This window comes from Chenopodium album, chromosome 18, assembly GCF_948465745.1.
Source record: "Chenopodium album chromosome 18, dcCheAlbu1.1, whole genome shotgun sequence".
Taxonomy (NCBI): domain Eukaryota; kingdom Viridiplantae; phylum Streptophyta; class Magnoliopsida; order Caryophyllales; family Amaranthaceae; genus Chenopodium; species Chenopodium album.
The window spans coordinates 8,041,682-8,066,742 of NC_137851.1; the positions used below are offsets into that span (position 1 = coordinate 8,041,682).

Here is a 25,061-nt window from a genome sequence, read left to right on the forward strand (position 1 = left end):
AGGTTCATATTTTAATTTCTATCTATACCTCTAACCTAAATCACTTTTTTTTTGAATACATCACTTAGATCACCGTATACCAATCAATATATGGGGACACAAATAAGTTATATATATACTTGTATATATTTAGTCTATATATTGTGGTCCAACTGTTTATGAAATTTTCTTTTATTTCTATGTTGGATTTATGATCCTACTTTAATTCGTTTCAGTTAGTTAGCAAATTAGGTAATTTCTGACTAGATTACAGGAACTTATTAGCGATACAAAATCTAAGAAGCATATCGAACAATGTAATATGCATGTAATAAACTAACATTCATAGCCTTCTTATTATTATTAATAAAAATTTATCGCGTGGTAATATTCATGGTTGAATTTAGTTGATGTGTTACTAGTTTGATTTAAAATTTACATTGTCAATGTCAATGAACAAAGTAAACTAGCGTACATATGAATATATGATGCAAATGAATTAATTAAAGTAGCTACAGTAGCAAGTAGCAATTTAGTTTAGTTTTGCATGCACGACTGAGTTGTACTCCGTAGTTCGTTCGTAATTGGAATACACTTCACTTATATTTAACGACAATTTCGGAGTATATTACGTGCCTTCAGATTTGGTTCATCTTATAAACTTTATCAATCTTAACCAATTACATTTTCTTTCATTCAGTAGTAATAATAAGAAAAAGAAAGAAAAGAATAGTTACGGTTGACTTCTCTATAACAAGACCACGATATAAAATAGTACCTCAATTCACAAAAACGAATTTTTTTTTTTTTTTTTTTTTTTTTTTTTTGGATACAGAATTTTTCTTTAAAGTTGGGATCCGCACTTATTCATCGGTCTACTTTTATACCTTAGACTTCATAATTTTCGTGTAATGTTTAATTTACTAAAAGAACAAATCTAAAGAGAACAGTTCGTGTGAGGCAAGGCGGATACGAGGATGTATGATTAAATGTTTGTCACAATATACGTACAACCCTGAATAATGAACTTGCTTCTAAGAATTATAAAATCGTACGTCCATTATTATCAGTCTTAGTTCATATTTAAACTCATAGAACTTAGGCTGATCTGCTGGGTTAATGCTATAGTTGCGAAGAAGGAATATTTATGATGATATTAAAGTAAAACATACATTATTAATAATTACATAACATAATAATGCTAGCTAGATCTACGATCCTACCATATATATATATATATGAAGCCTCAAGCCGGTGATAAAGATCATCGTGCGTGTTTTATTATTATATAATCTATCAATTAAGATATCTATTGTTAATCTATGTATTATTCATTTATATATGCATGGAAGTATTTTGTAAAGTTTGTGTACAACTTAACACGTAAAAGAGTTACGTTGTAATTACGAGACTAACTATAGTGTATAGATGACCTTTATTAAAATTGTGATTAAAAACAAGTTAACAAAATCTACATTTCATTTTACTAGGTTGTATAAAACTCAAATTATTGCATGCATTAAACGTATAGGTTAGTAGTGCTTTCTTTTTTCTTTTTCTTTTTTATGAAAAATATTATATTAGTATCTAGATTGATCTTAACTTTTGTGTAACTATCTTGCAATTCAAATCAAGGATGGATGGTATAGTAAAAGCAATATTTTTGTTAGGATGAGGTGGGGGCACAACAGGGGTTACCATGCAATATTTGCTGATTTTGGGGAAGGTGGTTACCATGCATGCAGTTTATGCCATGCTGACTTGGAAGAGCAGGGTGGGGTTAGCATACAATATATATATGTTGACTTGTGGTGGGCCAGTACATGGTTTTTCATGCAGTGTATATACCTGATTTGGGAGCGGGGGTTATCATGCAATGTATGCTATGCTAACTTGGAAGGGGCAGAGATATGGCTTAACATGCAGTGTATGTTGACCAGATGGTGGGGCCAGAGTTTAATTACCCTACAATAATGTGTGCTGAGCTGTTGATATACAATAATTATAATTTACAGCTCAAATTAATAGAGATTTAATTGTATTTGATTTATTTCTCATCTTCTTGATATATTACCATACATAATTTATTTTCTGGGATTCCGAATCATATCAATTGTGATTATGTTAAAGCTTCCAAAAACAAAAAACACGTCATAATTGTGTGTCAAATACAACTTATAATGAAATCTGCAATAATTAAATATTACCGCATAAATATTGGCTGTCATATCATAATACAGATGATTTGTATCTGTATGGATAGGTGATTATCTCGTGATCTTATCCCCTATCTGTTACAGCATCTAGAAGTTTCTATCCAATTCAAAAAAATAAACTGGATGCGTGCATCACGATAGTACATACCTTTTTATTTAATTTTCTTACTCATATCAATGTACCCATCCAAAGTTCATGTCCACCCAAAATATCTCTATTAACCTTGTTTATAACAAGTTCACATAAAAATGACCATATACAAGTATATGACCAAGTTCTCATATCTCATAAAATGATCATAGACTAGCATATATTGTACATGTAACTAGTTCTCCACCTAAATTGAAAACCTTATAAGAATACAATAATAACAATGCACAAAAAGAAACCCACATACGTACATCATTACCGCATTTGTAATTAAGAGTTCCAAATTACTATGCACTTAGCACATGCAAATATATAGTTGGCCGACCTTACCTTATACTTCTCCCCACTTTTTTGTTTTTCAAAAATATTTTTTCACCCACACCCAAAATATATTTACCACCTTTTTAAAAATCTACAAGTAATTTTTTTTACCCCAATAAATTCAACAGTAAAAAATTAACATCTACCCTATTTAAAGGCCCCAGGTTTTAGGGTTAGATTTCACTTGCCACAAATTTAGGGTTTTTTTTACCTTAAATATATAGGGTTGGTGGGACAAGCCAACCCAACTTTTGTTTCTCACACCCTTATTCTTCTCCCCCAAAAGCACGTGCCCTTCACGCTCCAATCATGTACCTGATTTGTGGGGATGTGTGGCATCTAATGCCAAAACTCTGACAAGATGGCGCGTGAAATGCACTTTCTAGGGTTTTTTTTCCTCATTTCTTCGCTCAATTAAATTTACTTTTTAAATAAATAAATTATATTTTTTATTTTTAAAAATTAAAATTAAATGGATTGTGATAAGAACGCACTAGCTAAGGGTAGCACAGTAGTAGCCAGATAGAGAGAGAAAATTGAATAGTTGACACCTTTTCTTTTCTTTTTCCTTTTCTTCTCTTTTCTCTTTCTCTCTCTTAAAAACATGTATGGTATGATCCATTAAACATGACATGTCCTATCAAATTTTTAATAATAAAAAAATACATCAAAACATAACATTTTTTTTTATTACTTACCCCTTGATTTATTAAATGATGATACATCATTTTTATTTTTAGTCATTTTTGAGGGAAAAAAAAAAATTAGTTTGTGCCACACAAAGGGTATATATATATAGCCAGAAACCGTAATTCGTAGGTGAGACGGACTTCAATAATATCCGACTCCGTAATAAATTTTCGAGTATAAATAAATGGTAAAAGGAGGGTTAGATGGGGACATAGAGATGTGTGTAGTTCAATACAACAAAACCACCTTTCAAGGACAAACAACATCAACTAGACTTAAAAAATAAAAAATAAAAATAAAAAAGGATAGAAGCCTCTTTCTTTCTTTTGTTTAATTTCTCTCTCTTACCCCCATTTTCTCTCTCTTTATCTCATTTTCAGTCTCTCCATTTTCTCTCACTACACTTTCTCTCTCTCTTTCTCATTTTCTCTCTCCTCTTTGGAGAATCGAAACCTCATCTCTAAATTAAAACCCAACAAAAATAAAATTAAACCCATAAAAAAGTTAGGGTTTTTAGCAATAATTTCTCTCTCAAATTCATAAAACACCTTGTAATAATCTCATCTCATCTTAATTAATTAAAGCTCTCACCTTTGAGTCAGTAGATGATGGAAGAACTCTAAACGGCGCCGTTTCAGATCCAAGTCAAGCCCGACAACCCGACCCGATTGATTTGCCTCATTTCTCAGCTGACCCAGGTCAGATTTTCTCTCTCCTCTTTTGGGTTTTTATTCATTTGATTATCAATTTTGTTAATTCAGCTAAACTCATTTTTTTATATATATTTTTTTTCATGTTTTTTTGGGATTAAAGATTGTAACTTTACTAATTTTATTTTGTTTGGTAGTTTGTACTATTTTTCTTTGCTATTAAACTTTTATTTTTCCTATTGAAAATGTTAATTCAGTAAATTTATTGATGATGATAAAAATAATTATTATTTTGGACCAACATTTTTTTTGTGGGAAACCCTAGATTTTATTATATTTTCTGGGTAATTGGGTTATAACCCTAAGTTTTTGATAATCTAGTATTAAAGTTGACACCTTTCTCTGACTAATGAGGCTAAAACTTTGTTGTGTGAACTGGGTTTTTGGGGTGTTCTCAATTTTGGATAATTCAATGGTTTTTATATTTTATGTGCAAAATGGTTCCTTTTTCATTTCAATAAAACCCTAATTACCTTATCGAATCGAAATCGATAAGATTTTCAATTCATTTCACTTGTTGGTTGCTTGATTAGTCACTTACATTAATTTGATAATCATCGGAGAATTTGTTGGATTTTGTGGTGGTTGGTAACAATTTTGCCTATCATTTGAGATCTAGGGTTTGTACTTTTCAATGTTGAATTCATTTGATTGGGTTCATCATATAGTTTTTAGCTTCTTTTAATTGCTTTAAATCTATAAAACTTGATTGAGTCCCTCAATTGAAGGCTCTATTAGTTAGCGTCGCGCTCCGCTGTCATATCATATGTGCTATTCATAGGTCAAGCCACTAATTGAGGGGGGGTCGGGCCACACATTTTATTTCATTTTCAAACTTGTAATGTTTATGGCTCTTTTGTATGATTTTTCAACATTCACATCGTGTTAGCTTTTGATTTTAATTTACTTTTCTAGGATAGGGCCTTTTTCCTTTTAATTTTTCGAGTTATATATGATTATATCTATGATTTCATGTGGGGATTTCTTTGATATCCTTGATTGATATCGAATTTGATCATAGAGAATGTCTTTGATTGATAACCATTATTTTCGCGAATGTAAAAATTAATCCTATTTACCGAAGTGTATGATTTTGTAGTTTACGAGTCATGTATCACAGTCCAGTAAGATTCAAGCTCACATGTAATCAAATAATGGCCCAAGATGTTATTTTAATTTCCATATAAGAGAGAAAAGGAAGTAATTATTTTCTACCATATTTGTTTGATTATGTGATCTTCTTCAATTAATGTCCAATTATTGTTAAACCCTTTGACTACATTATTGACTTAGAGACTAATAATTCAAACTCAATTAATACCAATGAAATCCTTTGATATCTTGGATTACCAAACAATTGTTGTATCTTTATGATACAATAAAAAACTTGTGTATGTTTCTGGGTGCAAATAACCTCTTCGACATACTTCTTTCTTCATGAGTTCATGACAATGGAGTCATAGTAAACTTAATGTTTAGTAATTTCCTGGTGAATCTTCAATATCTAAGGCTTTATTTGTTTTCTTACTTGGTTATAGGAATCTCATCAGGAAACTTCTGAAGGTTCAGCTTATGTAAGTTTGGACAATTTGACATGGCTAGTGCTGTCGGGGAGTTAAATCAGCTAAGTGACTCTAGTCTTGCTACCAAATCCACAAGACCGCCTGCTCGAATGAATGTGTTACCTCTAAATAGCCCTACTGCTGAGAAAAATGACGAGGTTACAGCAAAGTGCAGCCATTTTTCCATACGGTAAGATTCAGGCAGTTCAGGCTTCTAGTTATCTTTTGGCCTTCAACTGTAGTTTTCTTCAGTGATGACTTTATGATCTATTATATTTCTTTTGTTCTTCCAAATAAAATTCGAGTACTATTATATTGCAGAAGGTTGCATAAGTTTCAGATTAGGTTATTTATTGCTTTGCAGCATGAAATCAGCATGTTTTCTGGTGCCTTGTCTGCATGTAACTGATGCCTACTGAAAAACCGACGAAACTAATGATAACAAGCTACATATTTGTTCTACTCAATTTTCTGTTAGTCATTATTATTTAAAGATTGTATGTGTCTTCTAGCACACGCCAGCTCGTTTACATTTATAGTTTTAGTTGGCTGCATTTTGTTTTAAAAATATTACTGGTCTAAAGTTTCTTATATTGTTTTCTGCAGTGGATATGTATCAGAAGTTCGCAAAAGGGATCCAAAACTTTGCTATCCATTTTCTCCGAAGGACTCCACCGAACCACTGTCTATGGAGTTGCCACCTATGGTAGTTCCCAAGTTTAAGTGGTGGAAGTGTGTGAGTTGTGTCCCAGAAACTCGTGTTGCTAATAAAAAAGCTCATGTGACTGAAGAAAATGCTGATGCTTCAGTGTCTCTAGTAGGGCAATTCTCAAAGGTCAATGCTTCTAGCTTACGAAATGCTGAAGCTAATACCTCTATTAATTCAAACGACAACAGAAATTATTCTCCATTCAATGTGTGTGCTGATCCAAAAGGAAAAGGCAAAGCTCATGTTGAAGACGAGCCTACATTCCCCTCAGGTTTCCTGAATGCTCAACTCTTCCTTTCTTTAATATTTTTACAAGCAATCTATATATTCTCAAAATACACACCCTGTACCATACCATTGTGTTATAGCGGTTAATTTATATAGTCCAATTGTATATAAAAATGAAAGGCAGACTGTGAAAGGAAAGTTTCCAAAATTCAGTAACTCTTAATTATTACACCTTGCTATTACAAGAAAGGGAATTTAAAATAGATTGTATGCTATTTTTTTTTCTCAGCCTGGAAAAATGGCTTTCTCAAGGATTCAAGCCAAGAGATTTTGCGGAGAACTAATGGTGAATTTGAAGTTAGGCTAGCTACCAGTAGTAAAGGTAGTACACATTACGTAATTACGTATTCTTTGAGGATTTGTATGCGGCTGTTAGTTGTATCTATTTGTCTCTTTGTTCTTTGGTTGCTGGTAATAATGATGATAATATTGTCTTTTGTAGCAGTTGAACTTGGACCAAGATGCAATGGAGATGCAGTCATCAATGATCTTCAGAAGGACAATAGAGTGGAGGGATTTGAAGCTGGACCTTCTCAAGGATATGCGAACCACAATGGAAAGTGTGCCATTGAAAACTGTCAAGTAAAACCACAGGCTTCTTCAGAGGACAGGCGTGCAGAATTACCAACCAATGATATGGGAGTACAGGCAGCTGGTTTAGCTAACGGACCTAGTAATGACAGAAGAGTTCGTGTAGTGAACTTGCCAGATTTAAACGAGTGTAGTGGAGAGCCTCTATATGATGAAAATATTGAGCCCATGATTACAAATAGTGGTGGAGAACCTCTACATGATGAAAATATCGAGCCCATGGTTACTAATAGTGGTGGAGAACCTCCAAATGATGAAAATATCGAGCCCATGATTACTAATAGTAATGGTGATGTGTTGTGTGAAGATGATGACGATTATTTGGGGGCTGAGCGCCGTAAAAATCCCAAGGTACGACTTCTGGTCGAATTATTGGGTTTAAATAAAACCCAAACCTCTCCCATGGGGAGAAAGAAAAACCCTTCTCTGACTAGTTCTCTGGATGAGAATGGTAAAAGAATGAAGGTGGGTTCTCAGGATGAGGGATCAAAATCTATAGACATCAGGGTTTTGAATAATGGAACCAAGAAGGTGACTGAAACTACTGAAATATCTGATTCGGATGATGTATCAATGGAGACAATCTCGAAGGCTTTGGGAAAAAGGCAGAGCAAGTCTAGAATTCCTTTGCAGGAGAAGATGAACAAGAAGAGTAAAATCGACCATGATGGTTCTTCTTCATTATCTCGGCAAAAGACCATGTCCAGATCAGCAGGTAATGAAAAAGGAAAATCTACTGAGATTCTGCCTCAAAAAAGTGATGTTTCTGACAAGCTAGTTGAGAGAAGTTCAGTTGTGACCAAGAAGAGAGGCAAACTCCATCATCCAAGAAAGGAGGCAGGTTCTGTTATTCCCTGCAACAACAGGAATACCAAAGACTCTGCAGCCACCCAAAAAAATGTTGATGCAGAGAAAATCTCTGCCCAGAAGGATCAAATTTCTTCTGAACATGTTTACCCCCTCTCCAGAAACTATCCTATTAAGAGGAACAGTCAGGTGCGTGATCTTCCAGGGGAAAATGGGTCTCTTTCGTCATCTCAGGCAGAACCTATGCTTGTTGACGGCAGCAGTGTGAGGAAACATCAAGATAACAGAAATAATGTTGGGGAGGCTAGTGTAGATTCTAGGACTACTGCTGTTGGCCGCAATCCTGATTCAGGAACTCCATTTGATGGAAACGGTGAGAGAAGCACTGGTACAAAGGCGAATTTGAAGGGGAAGCAAGCCATGACCTCTGAAGCCGAAGAGGGCAATTCTCTGGCACGGGATATGCATTTGCAGGTTTGTGTGCCTTCTTCTTTACCACTTACTTTTTTTAAAATAAATCTTCTGCATTTTTGTTATGCTATTTCTTTGTTGGCTGTTGTAAGCTCAATTAAATAATTAATCATGTCTGGAATCTATGCTGCATAATAACTGCAGTGACTTTTGATGTGTAATTTATCTATGGCATGAAATACAGTTAGTACATTTGCTGCTTTAAATCTGTTGTTTTTTGAACTTATCATATGATTTATATTTGTTGAAAAGAAATGAGTTGATAATCAGTTGATATCCTAGCTCAATTTTCACAGTTAACTTTCCTACAGATATCCCCTCTGTTGTAGATTCTGTATATCACTTTACTATAATTGTAAGTAGAGCTGGTAATTTAGGTACATGGATTGGGTTCAGGTTTATATTTGGGTTTCGGGTCAAGCTTTATATATTTTTAAAATTATGCAAACCATTATATACTAACTACAAAATATTATAATATAAGTACAAATGGGAAAAATCAGATAGTGCATGTTTGTATTGTATTGGGTTTGGGTTACTCTCAATAACTTTGGATCGGGTTAGAGCCCTTAGAGGTTGCCAGCTCAAAGTTTTGTGTGTTCCAGATTCATTCCTATTTGTTGGTTGATTTCAATGAAATTGATGACTAGCATCTCTGCACTCTCATTAGTCTGTCAATGATGATATTTTGTTTATGTATCTTTAGGTGACTAGCTCAGATGTTAATCAGAGGGCACCGACCAATGAAGTTCGAGGGCGCGTACATGATATTGATATCAATAGTATCCCAACAGATGACAAAGTAACAGAACAAGGTGATACTGATGAAATACCCATGGATATTGTTTTGCTGTTGGCTCAGAATCAACACGAGAGAGAACTGGGAAAGCTGGATGACCGTAAAGAGGAGCAACGTAATCCATCACCTTCTGGTAGTTCTGGAAGATGCATTAGGGATAGCGGAACCAATGGTTCATATGGAGAAAGCAGGCAAAAGTTCGGACAACCCCATTTTCTCAGCATGCAAACGCCACTAGCTACTGATGCTAGAAACAGCTTGGTTAATGGAAATGCAGGTCATATTCCAGACTTAAACAGGAATTCTCAGTGTGTTCCAAGCAGTCTTCCCAGAGAAAACCCAGTTTCTGCTAGGTTTCTTTCCCTTTCTCAGGGCCGAGAGCACGGTCCCCCTTACCCTAGCTATGATCTGACTCTAAACAATTGGAATGGGACTATCAATGTGGGAACAACACAAAGGTACCCTTCGAGTTTTCTCCAAGCAGTGGAGTCATATAGACTTGGACTGAGTGCACCGAGACAGAATACTACTGATGCCTCCAGTGTATGGCCTTCTGTGGTGACAAGAAGCATGCCTTTAGGAAGTGCAAACCCGCAGATGATCCCCCAAGGCTCCAATGCTCTAAATAAAGGGAAACTCCATCATCAGACATCTGGCAGCATTTTGAATTTCAATGCCTCTGCTGCTGCTAGCCGCGGAAAACAGCAGAGCCTTAATTTCTCAAATGGCTATAGCGTTGGAGAGAGTTCTGGTGGGTCAACTGATAAGTATACAAGTGATGCTGTTTCTGCAATGCATTTACTGACCCTAATGCAAAATGCAGCAAAAATGCATACAACGAAAAATGCAACCTTGTCCTTGGGCCCTCAAAACATGGTGCGGCCTGCAAGCTCGAGGCAGCCCTTCATGGAGAATGGTAGAACTCCAGGTGTGCAAGACAACTCTCGCCATCCCTGTTATCCTGCTGCCATCCCCACAGGCCGTCCTTTTTCACCATCATTTCAGAGTGATGGGTCCAGCATTAGCAGGAATAATAATGCAGGCTTTGCAGGGCACATTCCATTGACATTGCGAGGGCAGCGGAACATGGAGAGCTCCCATTTTGCCCTTCAAAGTGGAGACCACCGACCTCAAAGACAACAAATGGGTTCTCCCCTGCAGAATGGGAGGGATATCTCTGTCATTTCCCGCCCCTCCTATGTCAACCCTTTGCAAGGTATGCCGGATGCTACACCTAATTTTCTGAGAAGAGGTAATGTCAGGCGTGAAGAGAATGTCAGGCGTGAAGAGAGGGCTGTTGCTCCCGTCCCTGAGACATTAGTTTGCAGATTGAACCAGAACCCAAGCGAGCTAAGTGCGGAGGTGATGAATGATTATATGATCGGGCCAAGTGAGCTGAGGCCAAGGGGAAAGCATCGTGAAAGACCAGCCAAGCCTAGAGGAGACGCCAAGAGGCAAGTCATTCTGCAGAACAGGCATAACCCTTCTGGCAAAGAGCGCGAAAGGCAGAGGAAACTCTGACTATCGGCGCATTTTGGAGGACAGTGGATGGAGCTTAAGGCCTTCTGATTATAAATAAATTAGTCAAGCAGTTCCATCAAGATAGTTGCATTTCAGCAAGGAGAAGAATTAGCATAAAGTTGTTTTTGTTGGATAAATTAGTGTGAGGCTATTTGTAGGACAGCAACCCTTTTAGAGAAAAAGAGTGGGTTGGATTTAAATTTAAATGACTCTGTTTAATCAGTTAAAATGTTTTGTTGAACCTTTTGAATAAAACCTGAAAATGTAGTAACTTTATGTAACAGAAGTATAGAAACTTTACTTTTGTAACAATGGTGATGTAATTTACAAATATAGGTTTTATTCATGTATCAAAGGTCTGTAAAGCTTAAATTGGAACCTTCAATTGGCTGTTTTCCAATGGTAATTGAAATGGTCCTGTCAATTTACTGGCCATATTTGGAATTTTGGACTGTGTTCTGGATTTTTTTCTCATTAGCAAGGATTTTTTTTTATTATATTTTTTATGGTAAGGAGGACTTTGACCAGACCTCAACCTTTACGGTTTTTTTGGTCCTGTATTTACGGGCCAAGTACTTAGAAGTAGAGGGGAGATTAAGGGAATCCCTATCCCTAATTACCCTTACTTGGTAGGATTCAAACTTCATACTTCTAGAATCTGAGATAAGAACCTTATCAAGTGAGCCAACACTTAGTTGGTTTTCATTAGCAAGGATTATTTCTACAAATAATTAGCGGATAGAAAATTTATAGTGATGATAGTATATTTTTTTGTATATCATTCATTCTGTAATGTTCTTATTGAGAATTTTGACACTTATTATTTGCAAAAATAATTTTAGAATTTTGACACTTACTATTTGCACAAATTGCACGAGAATTTACTCAAAGGGAGAAAGTATAAAAGTAGGGCAACAAAGAAAAAGGTGAATATGAGTATTAATTGTCCAATAATTAAGGGCGAAAGTCAGAAAATTTGTGTTAGGAGACCAAGATTTTGATTAGATCGACTTTTTGGGGAGACTAGGTAAAAAAATTACCCTTTATTTTAAACAAGGTAAAAAGTTACCCTATGTCCAAATAACTTTTACACATTTTTACCCTGAATATAAAATTTTTCAAAAATTTGGAATTTTGTCAGAAGCTTCCATACAAACCCTATGTTCTGCCCCAAACAAGTATGAATACCAATAATGCAAGTGAGTTATATTATATCATCTACTGAAGTATTGCAATAATGTTAACAAGAATGAAGAGTTGGATAAGAATAATTTGGGCATGTATTCCTTGCCAAATTAAAATGGAATTGATCAAAAGGGAAAAGAACATTTATGAATAGAGGTAAAAATATTGTTTCAGTGTAAAATTATAGATGTATTCACGTATACATCACGACAATACGTATAAATTAAAATAAATATCATAAAATGAGAATAATTAAGTACTCCGTAGCTAGATAATTATTACTCTGAAAGATGTCCATGTCCAATGCAATCGATCTACACTATAAAGGACAAAGGAAAAAAGGGCTTAATACTCCATTAGTACGATTAAATTAGAAAAAAAAAAAAAAAAAAACCAACAACCTAAGTCGTCTTCTTTTAATATTGGGTGGTGGTGCTAAAAATATGCAAATTTACAAAACATAGTAAATAATATTTTCACTTTCGAATGATTCACAATTCTGTTCATGTGCACATCACCAAAATAGAAGTAAGCATCTTCTCTCTCCTTGTTTTTTGAGTATCCCAAAACTTTATCGTTATATTCGCTTTGCACCATATAAATATGTTGTACAACTACTAAAATAAATTAAAAGTGAAAGGGTGCCCTAAGCATCCGAATTTTACGTGTTCCTTTTTCGCTTATTTTATGGTACTCGGAAATTATAATAAAGTCACAACAATAATGATGTAAACGATATGGTTACATTTTATGATATTTGTCTGTGTAAGATTTCTAGTTCTCTACATGAAATACACCACGGAACAACTCTTTAAGCACTCCTACAATAATGTTTGTACAATTGTACTCTTGGCTTTCAAAATCTTCTTTCCCTTTCTTGCCAGCTATCTATCACCAATGTATTATTTCAGGTATGAGGACCATTCATAGTGTTCAAGACAAGTAAGAAAAAAAATGTACTACGTATATTGGGAAAAGAGTTAGAAAGTACGAAGTATAAATGTACGTTTAGCTAGATGTAATTAACTATGTTTAAAGACAAACCAATATGATAGTAATGATACGATAATAGTTAGACAATGTATATATAGTATTGTTAATATATTGTAAGTTAATTAATGTCGAAACACAAGGGTAAATAAATGAGGACCATTTTACAGGACTAAAAATGGTGAAAACCTTAAATAATTTAGGTTATAAAAGAAATTTGGCTAAATTATTAAAGTTGACTAGTAGTTCGCTTTAAACCCGACGCAGCTAATATGAAAATATGTCAAACCTTCAATAATATGCTCGTAGTTCTATTAATCTTTTTTTTTTTTTTTCTCATAATAATTTAATATTCAACTTTTATTTAACAGAATTTGTCTTGTGGTTAGATTGTATACATATAGGCTTAATTTCCTAACTCGATTAGGGTTCATCCTTGATTGTACGATACAACGGCCAAACCAAATCCGACTTGGTATCTAAACAATCCATGCACAAATTGTTAGTGTTACCACATTACAGTTAAATATTCAACATTACGGAAAATAAGGAAGTGTCGCAATCTACAAATTCAATACCATAAATTAAATAGTCTAGGACCATCATATTTCCCTTTCATAATCTATCATAGTAAAAAACATGACTGATATAACATGATATTTGTAGTCACACAAAATGACATTATTTATAAATCGAGGCATTTATATTCTACCCACTTTTTTTTTGACGGTATATTCTACCCACTTTACAATAGTTAGTGGCTTGAATCGCTTTTTTTTTTTTTTTGGAAGACATAATTAGAATTTACGATGTTAAACCCTAGCTTTAGAATGTACCTTAAAATTTACTGTAGTCAAATAGTTTAAATGTTCACATGGTATACAGTAATAAGATGATGGGGAAATAAAAATTGTATCAAGTACATTGCTGGTTCCCAAAAAAATGAGAACAATGTAAACCAAAAATACAATTTTAATAGATGAAAGTTATACCCATAAATCTTATCTCCACTCATTATCATGGATTGCTTTAGTATTGGACATGAAATTTGCTAGACGGCGACGAGCAAGAGAGAGATCGACATTTCAATAGTTGAAAATTTAGAATATTTCTCAATATATGAGATTAAGTCATGTCTACAGAAATTCATTGTAATTCCCTAAAAAAGAAATTAAATCTCATAGAACAAATAAATACCGCTTAACATAAAAATAAAAAATTCCGGATAGAAGAATAATGCAACAAATCATGCATTGTTTGAATAAAGTGTAGCATTGACAATATCATACAGTATCATCTTATGAAGTAATAAATTAAAACTAAGAATAATTTACACATTTCATAAATCATGATATAACTCCTAAATCTAGGTTTGAACTCAGAATTTCACCATGTGAAAACCTACAAACTCTAGCATTAGAATACAAAAAACCAGGTTTACAAAAATAACCTTTAGATGGACTACAATGTCTATCTTCTGAACAAATACACAACCCTTCCAAAGCACAACCATCCCCATTTTCTCTATTTTCTCCATACAGTATTTCATCTGACCATTCACTAGAAAACATACCTTGAGGATCAACTTGTTTCTTTACCTCAACAAACTTATTCCAATTCAGGAATTTTTTCGGCACACCTAAGAATGCCAACTTTCTATTTTTAGCCCAATGTGGCTTAGCTCCATACTTGAAGAACGCGATTTGTTCAATCTCTTCAAGAATGTCTTGGTTTAGTCTAGGGACTTTAGGATCATCACCGCGATAATAATTGAAATCAACAACGATGGAGTCCTCATGTTGCCCTAGGTATGCATCCGAGGCCTTAATGTAACGAACTAAGAAGCCGTTGTATATGTCCATGCCACAAAGTTTTTGTGGAGTGATTAGGTCTCTTAGTTTCTTGACATCCTTAATGAAGTCTCCAAACTTTGTAGCAGGGAAAATCGCGGTGGTTTCATAGAAGGAGAGACCTTTGATTGTAGGGTCCCAACCACAAGTAAGGTCTAGTCTTAGAGGAGAAGAGTATAAACACGAACCGGATGCTTGTATGTTGGCTTGAGTGCCTATAACTGGATAATTTGTGAAGAATAATTTGTTGTTCTTTAATCCATTTGCTATGGTTTTCTTGTATGCCATAAACGTTGTTGCCATTGTACACTTGCCTTTCGCATCTTTGTTGTTTTCAAATGCTTTCTCTACATAAATCAAGAAATTCGAAAAAAAAACATATATTAGCATATGTATAATAATGTACAAGTAACGTAAGACGTGAACTGATACAATTACATGAAATGCCTTGCACATAGAACAATTCAACTATGTATGTTAGACCCTTGTGTTAAGGAGAAGGATAAATAAAATTTCCGTTCCAAGAACCACATACAAGTGATAAAGGTCGAACCCCTGAACCCAATTAGGTTGCGAGGTGAAACCCCTACAACTACAAGTACAACTTGTTACTCCAAATGTTAAAATGGCTCCACAAAGTTAACATCTAAATTATTATGTGGTTATTTGATTTGCATAAAATCAAACATGGATTACTGAGTTTTATTTTAGGACAAAACATAAGATCGAATAGCATGAAAGCTCTAATATGTACCTAAAACTTCTCATAAAAAGTCAAATTTTAAATAGTCTACTAGTCAAACGTTTAACACTTCATGAAAATCCTTATTTATAGCGTAATTAAGGGTAATAAGTTCTTGTCAAAAAAAAAAAAAAGTACCATCCTATAAAACAAATGTTGTTCAAGAAAGGTCGTGATACTTCATGAAAATTCTAATGTCTTTAAAATGGCAAATTCTTAAATCAACTAAACATCCACTTAAGTATAATTAATACGAAAAACTAAGAAAATTACCCGTACGTACATTTGTTCAAATTTCTTGGCGTGGTTTACGTACATTTGTTCGATGTCATCATCTTTTGTAAAATCATAGGTTATACTTCTCTTGAAAGCTGGTTCCAATGATAACTTCACCTATATTAATCATCAATCAAACAAACTTTGTTTAAATTTATGCTACTCCTTCTTTATTATCATTGTTGTAGAGATCGAGTACTGCATTATGATTATTATTATTATTAATTTATTATTGTTGTAAAGGTTGAAACTTTAAAGTACTTCTAACATTATGCATGAGCTGGCATTCTCATCTTTCGTTGTTGGTGGGTCTAATGCATGCTATCATGTTAAATGATTTTTTTAGTGAGAGATGGTATCAATGTAAACGGAATTTGATTTATGTTCTTAGGTATTAGCTGTATGACCTTATCATGACGGTCAATAGACTATCATGAAATTAATTTAATAATTGTTTTGATGACCTATATATCACAAAATGACCTATATATCACGAAACACAAAGTCTTATATGTGGATGGTCACACCGTGTGGCAGGGGTTACTTTGTTAGTGTAATAGGGGTTACTTGGTCAGTGTAAAAAGGGTTACTTCGTCAGTACTATAAAGTTGCTCGATTAGTGTTATAAGGGTTACTCAGTTAGTATTACAGTAGGGGTTACTTGGTCGGTTTTATATGGGTTACTTTAGCTTTTATAAGTGGTCACACGATGTGCCTGACCACACACAAGACGGACTGATCACAAAATGATACTTATTCATTATTTTATTTGGATGTGTCATGAATTGGCCCTAACTGTAAACATATGCAATAATTGTTTGTTGACAAACATAATATACCTAAAATGTGATCAATATATATAATAAAAAGGTGGTTGATTTTAATTATTAAAAAAATTAATCAAGTAAACAAGTGAAAGAAGTTGACTTACCTTAGAGATAACCCCAAGAACACCCAAAGAAACCTTAGCAGCCTTAAAAAGAGGGTCATTGCCTTCCAACCAAAGAACTTTAGCAAACCCTTCGGACTCCTTCCCAGGAACCACTAGGCTAACACCCACAACATGGTCGTGGACCGCTCCGCCCTTACCCCACCACGAGCTCCCGTGGGCTCCGGTACTTATTAGGCCACCCACGGTCACCCCTTCCCAGTAGGGTGCCGCGACTAAACTCAACGCGGCACCCTCCACCTTGTTGATCAAGTCTCTTAGACTCACCCCTGCATCGACTGTTACCACCATGTTTTTCGTATCAATTTCGATATGGGAATTGTATTGCTCTGTGCTGATTAGCATTGTCTTGTTTGTTTTGCTACTAGGACATGCTAATTTTGGTATGGTGTGTGAAAATTTAGTCACCACTTTCACCTGTTACAAAAAATCTCACAATTTTATCACAAAAAAAAAAAAAAAAAAAAAAAAAAAAAAAGGGAAAATTTGTTGAAAACCATCTTATAAAAACCAAATTTTGTTGAAAACCATCTTATAAAATTTTTTTTGTCAAGGTACACCTGTTTTAAAAAAATTTTTTTGTTGAATTGAATCCCACCACTTTTCGGATTTCGACTATCAATTGACATTTCCGGCGTTGATTAGCATGTGCACCTCACATGACCTACTTAACCCCACTTTTCTATTATTTTCCCCCCTTTTCCCTTTATTCATTCTCCTTTCGTCACTTACATTTCCGTGCAATTATATAAAAGGCTATAAAAACCAAAGTATGATGAAGAGGATTGACGAAGAGGGGAATGAATGGAGGGAAAGGGGGGAAAAATAAAAGAAAAGTAGAGTTAAGTGGGTCACGTGAGGTGGACATGTTAGTCAACGCCAGAAATGTAAGTAATTAGTCGAAACCCGAAGAAATGGTGGGACTTAACAAAAAAAATTTTAAAACAGGTGTGCCTTGACAAAAATTTTTTTAAAACAGGTGTGTTTTGATAAAAAAAATTTTAAAACAGGTGTGTTTTGACAAAAAAAAAAATTATAAGATGGTTTTCAACAATATTTGATTTTTATAAGATGGTTTTTAACAAATTTTCCAAAAAAAAAAAAAAAAAAGAACTTCATAATATAGTTTAAAATATATATAATTCGTAGTTCGAAATATTATGCAGTAAAATTAAATTGTGAGCTATGTCAAATATGTTGTACGTCAAAGCCACCATATAATATCTGTGGATTAAAAAGTCAAACGTAAAAATGTCATAAATGATAGTAAATCACAAAATCATGAATTTTCTTTGTTGATTAGACAAAATCATGAATTCATGATTCCTTGCATTAAGAATTATGTTTCCTTTGACTTCATTTTATTTATTTTTAATGAAAATAAAACCATGTCTACATATAACGTAATGAACAATAGTAAATCAATAAAATTTGATTAAATAATTTTAAGTCTGTAAAAATAAGAAGTACATCAAAATGCCATAAAATCATATTATACGGAAAATATAAAGTTTCATTGTTTCAAGTCTAATTAAATAACCTAAGATAACATACGAAAGCAAATGATATAGATGTGAAATTACCTTGAGTTTATTACGATTAGCATTCGCGATGGCTAATCGAAGCTCTTCTTCAGTAGTTGGATAGGTTATGCTTGGAGAGGTGCAATCTCTTCTATCACCCCAAACACCATAACCATTTTTGAGTGTGCATACTTTACCATTACATTGGACTGGGTTTGGTGGAGGTTTGGCGTTAACATTTTGGGGTAAAGATGATAAGATAATGATTAAGGAGAAATATGTTGTGATTAGGGTAGGAAAGTTTAACATAATTTTTTTCCTTCCCATTTTCATTTAGCTAGCTGAATTTTGATCTTGAAAATGTGGAAGAAACTTTGTTTCTTGGAGTCATGGATGATATTTGTAATTTATACAGTTATTTGAATTATTGTTGTTATGGTGGGTCCAAATACAATGTCTTCACATGTTATTTGCTTAAATTAGAAAGTAAGGATACTGGAAATTTGAATCTTTTAATATTTTCCCTTAAAATATGGGATTGTAAATGGATTGATTTGTCTTTTGGCTTAATGGATATATTGCCATAGGAGAAAGGTTACACAAAAACAATGCTCCACCACATTTCTATTTTAGTCTATTTTTTAAAAATGAAGTCTCTTCCATGTATTTGACCTACGCTAACCTTTTTTTTTTTTTTTTTTTTTTTTTTTTGGTAGATAAGGACAAGGCTTTTACCAGGCCTAAATATCTCACAAGTTAACTTTATTTATTCCGGTTAGTAGGTTAAGCTTAGCTTTTTAATTAAGAGTGAAGGGATGGCTTGGAAGAGAGGGGAAGGATGAGGGAATCTCCACCCTAAATTACCTCTAATAAGGTTTAATAACACAACCATATTTGAGATGCAAATCTTTCCACTAACCTAAGTTCTATTTGATATTCACGCTAACCGATCACGCAGGTGAAATATGGAATAACTATCAATTTTTTACTCTTCCTTCTAGCTTCAATTTTTATTCAAAATATCCTCCATTTAGCACCAACCGTTCTCTAATGTATTATTGCTAGTATATTAATTAAATAAAAAATATACTCGGATGTACTTATAACATGATGCACACAAAAAGTTTTTTCACTGGTTAGGAAAAATTGCCATTAACACACTACCTTCTAAAATTGAAATAGGATTCCTCAAAAAAAAAAAAAAAAAAAAAAAAAATTGAGATAGGAAAGAAATTCTATATTTTATTTAGTAGTTGAGAGTGGTAGCAAAATAAAAATTCGTATTAAGATGGTTGAGAGTGGTAGCAAAATAAAAATTTGTGGGTTTATTTATTCAAAAAATAAAAAATAAAAAATAAAAAATTGTGGGTTTAAAATCATTGTAAAGATATGAGATATTAGGAAAATATACCTATCATAGTTATAGTTTCCTTCCTAATATCTAAGATCTCATATTTCTAACAACCATTTAAGTCCCACGCCATACGTTATTGGATATCTTCACCCCAAGCTAGTAAGCTACATTGTAGTCGTCTCCAAATTCTACCGTACTGTACGTCTGTACCCTAATTGAGCTACTTAATTAACATTAGCTACTTGGCTAGCTAGGGTGACATTTGTGTTGGACATTTTTTTTTTTATCTCAATACTTTCTTACTAAATTTCGTTCAAAAACATTCCTTTCCACCTCAAGCTCAATGTTTTTGTAGTCTCCCTGTTTTTAGGGTCTGTTCTCATTGACTGAAATGAGCTGAACTGAACTTATTAGAGCAAAACTGAACTGAACTAAACTGAACTGAAATGGACTGGACTTATTAGAGCTGAACTGAACTGAACTGAACTTATTAGAGCTGAATTGAACTGAAGTGAAGTGAACTGAAAATAATCTGATGAAAACAGGGCCTTATTTTTATTTTATTTATCTCGATCCTAACTTATATTTACATACACATCATTAAAGGGTTGATGTCTACCGGTGGTAGTAGAAGCGGGAGGGAGGTTGGGTTTAGTTGGGAAGGTTAGGTTTAGAGCCTCTTCTCATTGACTGAACTGAACTGAACTGAACTTATTAGAACTGAACTTATTAGAACTGAACTTAATTGAACTGAAAATAATCTGATGAGAACAGGGCTTTAGTGGTGGAAGGTGAGTAGCTAATGGTGTGAGAGACGTGAAGGATAATAAGATTAGAAATTTATATTTAGAATAAAAATTACTTTCGAAGTTGGTCACAATATGCTAGGTACGTACACTCGATGACCTGTAGACTCATTGGATTATTCAAATTTAATACCTCATGTTCAAAAATCATTTTTCAAAGAGAAGGTTTTGCGTGAAATCGTTTCACGTGAGTCCGATTTATAATGCACACACCCATCCCCCACCCACTGCCACTGCCACTACCTAGCCATTTGTCGGCGGCCGACGACCACCCTCCCCCTCCCATCCCCAACTTCTTACCCGTAGTACTGTCCACCACTCGCCCAGCCAAAACCCCTACTCGCTGCTCCACCCATCGCACATAGCACGCACCAATCGAACAACTCTTAGTCGCTACTCCACCACCCACCGCGCACAGTTTCAACCTCGTATATCACCATTGATACAACACGAAAATCGGAAAAATCAGCAACCATTATTCGTTAAAGAAATTAAAGAAGAAGTAGCTTACGCTGTTGCGCTCAAAGGAAGCAAGAGTCTCACATGGCCTAGTAAAGGCTCAGAAGGTACTGATGTAATGTTATTGAAATTTTGTCTAATATCTAATCAATATTGTCTAATATTTGATACTTATAAACCAATATTTGACTATAATAATCTAATTTCTGACACTTTTAATCTAATATCTGATAATTATAATCTAATTTCTGACTATTACAATCTAATATCTAATAATTATAATCTAATATCTGACTATTATAATCTAAAATCTGACAATTAAAGCCTAATATCTGACACTTATAATCTAATATTTGATAATTATAATCTAATATCTGACCATTATTATCTAAATCCTGACACTTTTAATCTAATATCTGATATTTATAACTTAATATCTGACTATTATTATCTAATTTCTGACAATTAAGAATTTTATTTATTTTTTCTGTTTGTATGACCGGACTCACGTGAGTCCGTTTTACATAATACTTTTCCTTTTTCAACTTTTTTTCCTTTACTTAATATGAGAATTGTGACTTACTATGTTTTTCAAAAAATAAAGAATTGTGACTTACTATAGAAAAGGTAAATGAGGGACAAGTTTGAATGAATTTTTAATTTCTCCATTTTATTCCAACCAAATAAGAAGTTGAATAGGCAATTATTAGAAATTGCTCACTGCCCCTCTATTTGGTTCCAACTAAACCAGCATTTTGTATACACCACAATACCAGTCATCTCAGCATGCTCAATTGGCAAGCCCAAAACATTACCCATTAAGTGGTTTCATGTCTGGTTGGGCTTTTGTGGCCAATGGGCCCACTTAATCATTACTGAAATTTGTAGTCTAAATATATCAATGTATTAATTAATGACTTGTATTACATTAACAAAATTTAAAATTAAAAAAATGCATTTCTTTAAAAAAAAAAAAAAAAAGTTATCCACACATTCTTATATTTCACACATTCTTTTATGTAGTTGGCTACATTGTGTGGTCAATTATAATAAGGGTTACTTCGTTACTGTTATAGGGTTACTTGATCTGTTTTACAAGACTTACCTTGTCAGTGTTATACGGGTTACTCGGCGAGTGTTATATGGGTTACTCGATTAGTATTACAGGAATTACACAAACAATATTATAATTTTATAAGAGTTATTTTATTCATTTACAACTGGCTACATGGTGCGGCAAGATGAGATGTATAGATGAATTAATTCAAAATAAAAATAAAAAAAAAATTTAAAAATAATAGTAACTTTAATATCAATCCCGTATTTGGGCTGGGCCCCTAATTAAAGGGTATTAAACTTAGATCCATACCGTACATTAATTGGGCCTACCGCCTTAAGTCGTACGAGCTAAAAAAAAGCAGATGCCCAATTATTCTTCCGTATTTATAAACATCATTCATAAATGCCTGAAATGACATCCATGTCGGTCATTTACTCTTCAATTGCAAAGTACTTCATTCATTTACATAAACTTCTTCACATTTACTATCAAATTATCAAAGTTTTACCTCTGATTTGGGTTATGTGGTTGGCCACTCTTCATGATTCATGAGGTTACTTTGTTAGGGTTATAGGAATTATGTCAATTTAGAGAGAATAGAGAGTTGTATTTTGTATTTAGCATAAATTATTTAATAATATAAGGGGTTAATTTGTTATTCAAGGTTACCCAATAAGTATAAAATGTATAATAAGGGGTTACTATGTGGCATCATAGGGATTATTCTGTCAGTATTATATGAGTTACTCTGTCAGTACAACAGGGGTTATACGGTGTAATCAACCGCACATAAAACACGCCAGCTAGTAAATTATACTTTGTACTTCTTAAAACAAAATTTTCTCTTGAGAGATTTGATTTGATCCGTAACAATGCGTGTTTTTCAAATATAATTGTTTAAGATTTTATTAATAAGATGTTGGATACGAATATTACTCCCTTCATTACTAAATAAGTAAATCAGTTGTATGAAAAAAGGGATTTGAACAAGCTTCTGGATAGTTTTATTATATTTTGAATGAATACATGGCAAAATATTTTAGAGCATGTTCACATTTACTGAACTGAACTGAGTTGAACTGATTGGAGCTGAATTGAACTAAACTAAACTTGATAGAGCTGAAATGAATATTTTATGAGAGAAGGAAATTAGGAGCTGAACTAAACTGAATTGATTGGAACTAAACTGAACTAAACTGAACTAAACTAAAATTAAGCTGAAATGAACAGGCCCTTAGTAATTAACATGTTATTATTGAAGATAATCGATCGATGTACACTCCTACCCACCTGTTCAATTCATATTATTTCACTTATCAAACACATTTAAAATTAATTATTTGAATCTGTATTACATAATAGAATTTATTTGTATGAACTTATATTACAAAGTAGAACTTATGTACTATGTAGCCGTAAATTTAGTTGAGTACGAGTAGTTTTTATCAACCTTTATACTCGTACTAATTTTTTCCTATCTAAACTCATTAAACATATATGGTATATTTTATGCGATATTAAGTGGATTTAAGGTAAATAGACCACCTTAGCTAGACAAACACCCTTTCCTTGCATGAAACAAAAAGTGCAAGTATTTTGTAAGAGTTGGAGGTGATTTCTAAGAAATTTACCCAAAAAGAAGTGAGCATTAAATTCAATTTCCCAGTTAGCAAATAGGAACAAAAGATGTGAAGATTGGGAGACAAATGTAGTCCAGAGCTTACTCTAAGCTTTCAAAAAAGTTGTGTACTGAAGGAATCTTGTGTGAGCTTTCATAAATTTGTAGGGCTTTGAACTGTAATTGTCATCTTTTTGGCTTTATGTCACCCTAATTCTGACATATGCTCACTACTACAGTACTGCCAGTAGTCCAGACTCACTACATAATCTTTCCTGTGATTAACCCTAACTCAGTCCCACCACATGTGATTTCATATCTAACATTCATTGTAAATGTTATGTTGATGTAATGGTTGTTGATGAAGAGACTTCATCCTAGTGATGGTGAGTTTGTTGTGATGGGATTTTTTTTTTAAGTCCCGAGCGATTTCTCGGATTATTACATGAATAACAATACAGTGGATTTCAGTATGAATTAGAATTGCGCAAAAATTTATAAGACTGGTTGCGCGTGAAACACTTAACAATATGACGAGTAGTTTTTGTATTATTGTGCATAATCTAATACGTAAGTCGCCAAATCACAACCTATAAGTTTTTAAATAGGGGCCAACTTCAATTGTCATGACTGTTATTTTGTCAAACACTACTCTCATTCATCTATACAACATGAGGAAACTTCTTGTACATATAATTACTTATTTTAGGATTAGAGTTAGATGATTGCAACTTCGCATGTAGCTCCAAACAAAACTGTAAAACTGTAGCTTGATATTTTTTTTTTTTTTTGGGAGCTTTTGGCATTCATCATCAAAGACAATTTTCAATTTGCTATCGTTTCATTAAAAAAGTAGGGTACCATTTTATTTTTGTATGACAAAGGATTATCATGATATTTATCGATTCATATGCCATTCTCAACCTTAAATATGAAACACGAACTATTAAGAAAATGATGTAGGGATTTAAAGAACGACAAATGACTACTCTATCATGGCCATCATAATTCATAATCACAACTACTTGATTTAAAAAAAAATAATAATTCAAATATTTCGCATTCCAAACTTCTTTTTAATAATATAGATAATAATGACGTAATCAAAATTACTTATGACTCGTAAATTATGACGTGTGCCCCCTTCTCATCCCATTTGTTTCTTTATTACAAATCATATATATATCTCCCATTAATCAATAATGGCTCTAATAATTGATTCTTTTGAAGCCAATGTTCATATTTCACTTGGATTCATCTCTGTCCACTTCATTACTAGGTCCCAAATGACATGTTACAAATTTACAATACCCAAAAAATCTATCCTCTACTAGCTTTATGTTATTGTCATTCTTCCATCATAATCCTTAATACTAACTCATATTGGACCTAAACTTGACTTGTCTAAGGCCCCGTTCTTTAGAGCTGCTCTGC

The 25,061-nt window shown here is 33.5% G+C and overlaps 2 protein-coding genes across 3 annotated transcripts; one reads left to right on the forward strand and one right to left on the reverse strand.

Annotated features, from left to right (window-relative positions):
* The first annotated feature begins 3,715 nt into the window (after positions 1-3,715).
* On the forward strand, positions 3,716-11,314 carry LOC145591392 (uncharacterized). 2 transcript variants are annotated; one of them, XM_081647830.1, is made up of 6 exons: positions 3,716-4,055; positions 5,606-5,819; positions 6,236-6,609; positions 6,856-6,948; positions 7,069-8,498; positions 9,202-11,314. In XM_081647830.1, the coding sequence occupies exons 2-6, from the start codon at positions 5,662-5,664 to the stop codon at positions 10,813-10,815; spliced, it is 3,669 nt and encodes a 1,222-aa protein (XP_081503956.1). In that variant the 5' UTR covers positions 3,716-4,055; positions 5,606-5,661; the 3' UTR covers positions 10,816-11,314. The 2 variants fall into 2 exon arrangements, with proteins under 2 accessions (XP_081503956.1, XP_081503957.1); XM_081647831.1 differs by having other exon boundaries at positions 7,072-8,498.
* A 2,973-nt stretch (positions 11,315-14,287) lies between these two features.
* LOC145591715 (L-gulonolactone oxidase 3-like) lies at positions 14,288-18,675 on the reverse strand. The gene is made up of 4 exons (XM_081648220.1): positions 18,391-18,675; positions 16,790-17,224; positions 15,721-15,724; positions 14,288-15,187 (listed from the first exon to the last, which is right to left on the reverse strand). The coding sequence occupies exons 1-4, from the start codon at positions 18,661-18,663 to the stop codon at positions 14,337-14,339; spliced, it is 1,563 nt and encodes a 520-aa protein (XP_081504346.1). The 5' UTR covers positions 18,664-18,675; the 3' UTR covers positions 14,288-14,336.
* Positions 18,676-25,061: the final 6,386 nt, after the last annotated feature.